Source organism: Lutjanus erythropterus, chromosome 21 (genome assembly GCF_056507025.1).
Source record: "Lutjanus erythropterus isolate fLutEry1 chromosome 21, fLutEry1.hap2, whole genome shotgun sequence".
Lineage (NCBI taxonomy): Eukaryota > Metazoa > Chordata > Actinopteri > Lutjaniformes > Lutjanidae > Lutjanus > Lutjanus erythropterus.
In genome coordinates this window covers 26,021,355-26,029,617 of record NC_139337.1, presented here as the reverse complement: position 1 = coordinate 26,029,617, position 8,263 = coordinate 26,021,355, and the positions used below count along the sequence as shown (strand labels likewise).

The following is an 8,263-nucleotide window of genomic DNA, read 5'->3' as shown; positions in this document are numbered from 1 at the left end:
TCAGATAGGATAACTGCTGTGAAGTGAATGTGAGATAACACCACTCCTTGAACATAAACAAAGCGACTACTGATAATAAAAAGAGGAATGGCCCTCTGCAGCACTGTGCGCTCAGGGCCTCTAACCAGCTTTCCTTTGTGTATGAATGGGCGTCTATATGGGGAAAGGCTCACCCTGCCACAGTGGCTAATTCCCACTAATCCCGCCGTATCTTCCACCACTTAGAGATGGTTTCCAATGGCAGCCCTGGAGCTGGGGAATTGCTGGTGAGATTATCTCGGGTTAGCTCCGCCCCCTCTGTGGTTTACACTCACAGCCAGGCCAGGCCGGCCTAACACTGCCTCCATGCTCACCTTTTGCACAGAAATGGATTAATTACTCTTTAAAAATGTTCCAAGTCTTATGTAGAGAACAATGTAAGTTTGTTTCAACTTATTCTGCGTTTATTATGGTTTTAGTTTAGTGTGGATTCAGTTTTGAATGCAAAACTGTGAGAGAAGATCTTATCTTGTTTAGGAAAGGTGTGTGTAGATGTGTTTGTGCAGGATTTAACAGTGTTTCCTTTACATGATGATTTGATTTTTTGACTAACTTTCCTTTACTCATTTCCATGCAATGATACATCCTATTTATTTTCCTCTTATTGCATTTAATAACCTTGTGTTTATAGTATTAGGTTGTGAATTTGGACACAGTGTGATAAATGTTACAACAGTGGTCCAAATGCACAATAAAAACAACATGCTTCTGCAGACTGAGTTTATTCTGAAATTGAGACTCTGACAGAAGGAAACACACACCCCTTTGAGAGTTTAGAGACAAGAAACAACTAGCAGACATCAAGAGATTTATGGCCGAAGTCTCAATTCTGCAGCTGTCAGTTATCAGATACTATTTTTGAAAAGTTACTACAGAACAGTCTGAAAAATTAGCAAAACATTGCAATTTCTCATGGTGTAATTGACAAATTGTTAACTATGAAATTAGAGAAAGCTACTGATCATTGGATGCCATGATTGTTTTAATAAATTCTTAGCAGCTTCTGCATGAAGGCTCTGCACTTAGTATCAATATCCATGGATGCATCAGTGTTGATTAAGCCTTTTTAAATCTTTCAATAATAAAACCCCATGATTTCAGCATGAGTCAGTCCTGCTCCAAAAAGAAATTTAATCCAGCATTGTAACAGTGTAATCCTAAAAATCATTTATCTCTATCCAGCACATATACAGCGTGTTAAATTCAATATGATTGGATCAGTCCCAGAAATATTGCTGAGAGTTGGTTGTCATTTTTTGCCTTGCACAAGAATGTGGTGCATCATAACACTCTGTCAGGAATTAACACACTTGTTGGCTCAAACCAGCCATTGAACTTCCAAAGTCTTTTTAACCACATATATTCTTATAGAGAACTGGTGGCATCATAATCAGAAGTGTTCACATACTTCTCATGTACGAAGTGCCTTACTGAAGGATTCCTCCATGGAACACATCAGAGAACTCACACCGTAAAGAACTAGACGTAAAACGTACTGTATTATTTTGGTGGAAAATTGGGCTCAGCAGACGGGTGATTGATAAAATTGCTTAGCCAGCTTAGGTGTCTGGGACAGGTGGACAAAATGCACCATCGGCACCATCCCCACTCTGTTTTCCCAAGATCTGTGTGGACGTAACGGTCTCAGACTCGTTTTACATTTATTTTTGCAGGTTTCCAGGGATACTTCAGCAGCTGTTTTGACAAATATGCCACTAAAGATGCATAACAGATGTGGGCAATTGTGGGCTCTGTGCATTAGCTTGCATAGACTGTATATGGGCTGTATATTTTTTAATACAGTTTATGTGAGCTTGTCTTCAAAACTTTCCACTATTGTTGTTGCTACTGACGTGTTTACTGACCCCTGACCCTGTCACATGTCCTTAACATTCATGTGTGTATTCCATTTTGCGTACGTGCATCATTAATTCCTAAGGATGTGCACAACCAACCCTCCAAACAGATAAATGAGGCAAGTGTAGGCCTAAAAGAAGGTGGACACATTTGTATTTCTGTGTTTGAGAGTTTTATAGCTTCACCTACTGGCAATTACCTCTATGGCTAATGTGTTACAAAAATTAACCCCCAACTATCCAGTTACCACCGGATTATCCTGTGGTTAAACACTTCATGTGCTTAATTCCCAAACAAAGCAGCATGACAGCACTTTGAACACAAAACAAGCCACTCATCTCCTTACATTTCTGTATAGTGCGGTCATTAGTTGATAGTTAATACCAGTCCTTTTGTCTGCATCAACATGATTTCCTGTGTTTCTGTGTGTACATTTATACTGCCCTTTAAGGCTCCTTTAGCTGAGCTCTTCACTAACATGTTTACTAAGTTCTCACATGGATTAATATCAGTTTAAACACATCATCAGCCTGTTTGTATTGTTTTCTCCGAGTTGCCACTTTCCTTCTTTTCTAACGGCGACCCAACACGTTCTTTTCTCTCACAGGAGATCTCTCCTGAAGATGTTTCCACAATCAGGGAAATCGATTGTCTTTGACAACTTTCCTGACCCCACTGACACCTGGGAAATCATCGAGACAATCGGGAAAGGGACGTACGGAAAAGTCTACAAGGTGCTCAACAAACTTGATGGAAGTAAAGCAGCTGTAAAGATACTGGACCCCATTCATGTAAGTTCTTAACATGAACGTTACGTCTCAGTTTGAATGACATGAACAAAAGGGAACCTGGCAGAAGGCTGCACGCTGCTCAGTTAATTGACTGCTTCTAAAGTTGGATAACATCCTCACCCTGTGTCATGCACGTGTTGTGTGCTGCTTGTTAAAGCAGCTGTAAGCTTGTGGTGTGTTTACGTCCTTAGTGGAGGCACATGGGCAGACAAGTTACTGCCGTCTGGCTCTGAATGTGTCACATTTATAGCTTCTATATTTCAGAGATTTAGACACAGATCAAATCTGGCCAACCATTCTTTTTTCTTTGCATCTATCTTACTCTTTGTTAACTTTATGGTTTGCTTTAGTCAGTATATTTGCACCAACTCTCTGAAGATTGTGAATTGTGAAATGAAGATTGAATCTGATTTGTAGAACAAGACGTCCCTGCCTGATGGCAAATTGCACCTCCTGCAGTTTGAAAATTGCAGAAAACCACATTGTGATTTTGATAAATTTCCAATTAATTGTGCAGCTTTAATTCTACCTCAACTATAACAACAATGACAGCAGTGAACAATATTGTCGGGATCGCCGAGCGGTTTGATAAACAATAGAAACACTGAGAGCTAGATGTTATATTAGGCTGCAAAAACATCATTTTACCTGAGACATACTGTCAAAGAGTCTTTGGCACTGATGGGGTCTTCAAAGTTTGTCTGGTCCTTACTGATGTCCTCTTTGACGATCACCAGGATACCACCTAATCGAGGTAGACTCATACTAACGTATAAACAAAATTTGTCTTTAAAGACAACCACTCTCATAACTTTCGTCTCTGCAAGACAGCAGTAACAAGCCATCAGTACCATTTTCCCAAACTGCCGACTCAGCTGGAGGATGCAGCACATGCTTGGCACCACAGTTTACAGATTGCCATTGTTCATCACTGAGGACGCTACATTGTAATTGTTATTGTTATAAGTATTGTTAGTTATTTTTCGTGGTGTGGATGGCACACAACATTCCTGCAACCTTACCAGCAGAAAGACTTTACAGAAAGGAGCCTTGAGGAATTTAATTGGTGAAATAGGTGTAAAAAGTTATGTCGACAGAACTCTGGTAGATCTGATACAACATCAGCATCGTGACTGACTCATTAGTTCAGCACTTGGCGAGATAAACATCATGCAGCCTTCCTCTCTGCACAGGAGATTTAGAAAAGGAGTTTTCTTCCATCTACAACCATCAGTGAATGATCTCTGCAAACAGCTTCTGATGAATTGTTCATCATCAGTGGGGTGTATCATGGCAGCACTCATAATAGCACACAGCACACATAAATCTGGGCTTCTTTGATTGTGCACTGTTTTAGCATTGAGCCAAAACACATTGATGCCTTTATGCAGAAGTGTTTGAAAAAGATTTGGCCTAAAGCGAGAATATTTTGACATAGAGCACAGATACATTATGTTATTTTCTTGCAGCGTGGGACGGATCCATGGTATAAAGCAGAGATTTTGACCAGATTTACCAATTACAGAACATTACAGGGCAATATGTGCCCATTTAAAATGACATCAACCAAGGTAAGCTATTAAAGGTAATCATTGATCTCATATGATGGTGTCATTGTGTCATCATAGACTGATAACACCTCCTCTGTTGTCTGTTTTGAGGGTACAGTGAACTGTATGGCTTATTTAGCAGCTCTAATGAGCAACCATTTTCATCCATTAAATCCAACCATCATGCTAATAAAACTCTCATTAGTCTTTTGTGAATTTGTTGCTGTTTCTCATTATTGAGAAATGATTATCCTCAGACCACTAGTCTGTGAGGACCATCATTACCATCATTTTAATCACTGGTTTGATTATTTAGGACCTATTACAATACAACTATATTGAAAAGTCTCCTCATATGCTACAGGTTTGGTTTCAGGCAATGGCCTCTCTATTTTTGGTGTAAAGCACAGAGTTTTATTTATTTATTTAATTTTTCAGATACTGTATAAACAATAGAACATAGAACAAGGTCAATTCTGAACTAAAACACAGTGCATAAGTGTTGTTAACTCTTGCACCAGTATAATATTGTTTTATGTCATGTTACATTAGCATTTTGCAATGACAACAGCTCCTAAAGTCTAAAGAACGAGCATCATTGCAGGATGTGATATAGTTACACTGAATAATTTGTGTGTGTGTTGAAGTTTTATATGTCTCAAAGATTAAATATACACCAGCAACATTCAATTTAAAATACCCATGACTCGTTTGCCTTAATTATACAGTGGAGCTCCAACACACAGTAGAAGATTAGCCTATTCAATAATTGTTATAATTAAAATGTCCTGGATTTGCCCTTTTCACCCACATTACAGTCCAGAGTCAGTGATGAGGACTTGATAAATTGTGTCAACTGTTTATTTGAGTTCTTACCAAGAGTTAGACGAGAAGATTGATACCTCTGTTATAAAAGTCTGTCAAATATGAAGCTGGATCAAAGGGACTGGTAGCTTATCTTAGCATGAAGACGATAACCAGGGCGATATAGCTAGCGTGAATCTGTCCAGAGACAACAAAATCTTGCCATTTTTGTACTTTTTTTTGCAAGAAAACAAATAAAACATATTGATTAGTGAGCTTTAGGGGTGCTGGTAGACATTTTGTTTGCCTTCATACAGAGCCAGGATAGCTGTTTCCTTCTATTCTGGGTTTTTATGCTATGCTAACTAACTAAATTTGAAAAATATGACACGTGGAGGTGGTAGGTACAGTGAGGTACACAGACTGTGTCTCCATGCACGCTGTTTTGGTTTGTGTTTGTGTAGCAGTGCAAGGTGCAAAAGAAATGGATGGCGGTGAAGATCAGCAGGTGTTGTGATCATTAAATAGACTCTGACCGGTTACATCAATGTTCTCATTGCTCTGAAACAGCTCAGCAATAAAAAGAAATCGATTTAGTGATGATAACATCGGACCAACACTATTTTAGCAATAATTCAAATGTATCTCACCTCATACTTTGTACTGTAGCAGCCTGTACTGTGGTGCTGCTGCCTCCAGGTGCATCAGAGATTTTGTGAACTGAAGCAGAATCTTTTCATACAGTATAAAGCAGCTGTGCACAGCTGTAAGAATCACCCACATTCATTCACAGATCAGTGCAGACTGATTTACTGACTTTCCTGCTTTAACCAGATTAAAATATATTTATACCTCCACTGATTTCAGATGCACATCAAGCTGTTTTGTTCCAGAACCAAGACTGTCGATACAAATAACCTACCTGATTTATCATGAAAACACCTGTGGAGCGTGCATAAACTCATGCATGTTCACACACATGACCGTCGGGTACACCTTTGAAAATATGGTCATCCAAGGTTGATGTCAAGTTGTCAATTCATGACAAGTGTCATGACATGGCTGTGATAGTGTTATGCACATCTCTTCAAATAAAGTGTTACAGAGAATGGATTAATATTCTGATCTAACTCTTGGCAAGAACCTAACTAAAACTATTTCTTTGATCTGTAAAGCTGGTACCACCACCATTTGATCTGCTGCCTCTCTTGTTCTTTTGATATATTTTGGCATAAAGTAAAATGGAGTAAAACATGACTTTGCGTGTCCTTGTCTTTCAGGATATTGATGAAGAGATCGAAGCAGAGTACAACATCCTCAAAGCTCTTTCTGACCACGCCAATGTTGTCAAATTCTACGGGATGTACTACAAGAAGGACGTGAAATGTGGAGATCAGCTGTGGCTCGTACTGGAGGTAGGAACACTCACTATATTTGAATAGAAAGGCCACTTTGTGTTCGCCACAACCCATATATTCGACCTCAAATGGCATTTGCATGTATACTTTGTCTGTATCGTGCAGACAAACAGCATGTAGGTGCAGATTAAAGGTCCCATTGCACTTCACACAGCATGTCTCGCCAGGTATATGCAGTTTCTGGCCAGGGATTATGCAACAGTTTAAGCCACCACGAGCAGTCTAGGAGTTTACCTATAGGCCACCTGGGGGATTTGGTCTCAGGCCAACAACATGCATGTGTTGGGGGTTGAAGTTAGCTCGCTTGATGTGACACCCTGCTGAGAGCAGCAGAGCAGGGATTTCTGGTTGTAGGGACTGTCTCAGTGCATTAGTCTATACACCAGCACAGGCCCAAATGTCTCAGGTTGTTTGGACTTTGGTTGGAGTATGCTAAAATGGTGGAAAAGATAGAACATATGTCAATGTTGTTGGTTTTCTTGCACCTGCTGATGTACAGTATAAGAATGGCAAGATGCGGGTACGAGTTTGTGATATTTTGTGCGAAAGTTCAAGGGGACCTTGCTGCTGCAGCTGCTTTCTGTACATCTAAAAAAGCCTCGCCTCCAGCACCCCTGTTCTCCATCTTTCATATTTCATTGCCAGCTATAGCCTTTTTCAAATGTCAGACTCCAGACAAACATGTAATGGAGGTCAGCCTCGGAGGAGAGAAAGTGTTCGTGGGGTCCGACGTGGTGGCGGATGCAGGTTTTCTTGCCTTTTGACTTTCTGACCATGTAATTTGTGTCCCCGCTTTGATAGAGAGCAGTGCAAACCCTGAGCTGTCGGGTAAACATGCTCAGCAAAGGAGGGTTGATAAGAAACAAAAATGCTGGGAAAGTGTCACAGCATTTTTCTTCACACTATCATTGTGGCTCAAGGGTGGACAATGTTGATGGGTCAGTTGGGTTCAGACTGAAATATCTTAACATCCGGTAGTCTGGCGGTTATTGCCAGGAGCTGTTGTACAACCAATTATGATCTCCAGTGGATGAAATCCTGTGATTTATCCTCTGGTGCCGCCACAAAGTTGGTATTTTTGTTTTTGAGTGAAATGCAATGAAATCTGGTACAGATACTGTATCCAGGATCTCCAGAGGATCAGTCCTACAGACTGCTCTCCTGGAGGTTGTTATTTTCATTTCAAAGGAAAATGTCTTCATAACTATTGCATGGTTGTCTCTAGACGGGAACCCTAGATTTGCAAAACTCTATAGGGGTAAAAGCAGGGGAATTACTTTGTTTCAGTACCGCTAGTGGCCACTGGGAAAAATGGGAAGTAAAGCAGAGTGGCCATATCCAAGTTCTCTGTTATACATGTATGGTGCTGATGTTAGCATTTAGCTCAAAGCACTGCTGTGCCAATTGAATTTGAATTTGTGCCACTGCTTTGGACCAAACATGTTATTATTTATGAGGTAATTTAAAAAGTATACCCACAAAAAACCTTGCATGAGCTCATAAAAATGATGTCCAGTTCCTCAACTCGTACGTGGCCTACATACTCTTTCATTCTCTGTCCCTGTGCAGCAAAAACTGATTCAACAGAATGTTATTAGTATGAAAGAGAACAAATCGAAAATGCAGGAGGATATAAAAAAAGAAAAAAAGTTAAAATTTCATTTTGTATGGCATTGTTAACCTTCAGCGGATTGTGTATGCATGCATTTGCTTTGGTCTCAACCAAGAAGCATTTTCTGTCTGCACCTTAAAAAGAAATGTCCTTTCCACATCAACCGTGTTCCTTTTTCCATTATCAGGTACA

The 8,263-nt window shown here is 39.9% G+C and overlaps 1 protein-coding gene across 1 annotated transcript in view; it reads left to right on the top strand.

Annotated features, from left to right (window-relative positions):
- Positions 1 to 320: 320 nt before the first annotated feature.
- myo3a (myosin IIIA) overlaps positions 321 to 8,263 on the top strand; it is a 70,484-nt gene continuing 62,541 nt past the window's right edge. Inside the window, exons 1-3 of the mRNA XM_084747164.1 lie at positions 321 to 416; positions 2,504 to 2,687; positions 6,322 to 6,456. Of these exons, the coding sequence (XP_084603290.1) occupies positions 415 to 416; positions 2,504 to 2,687; positions 6,322 to 6,456 (321 nt within the window). The 5' untranslated portion in view covers positions 321 to 414. The remainder of the gene's footprint in view (positions 417 to 2,503; positions 2,688 to 6,321; positions 6,457 to 8,263) is intronic.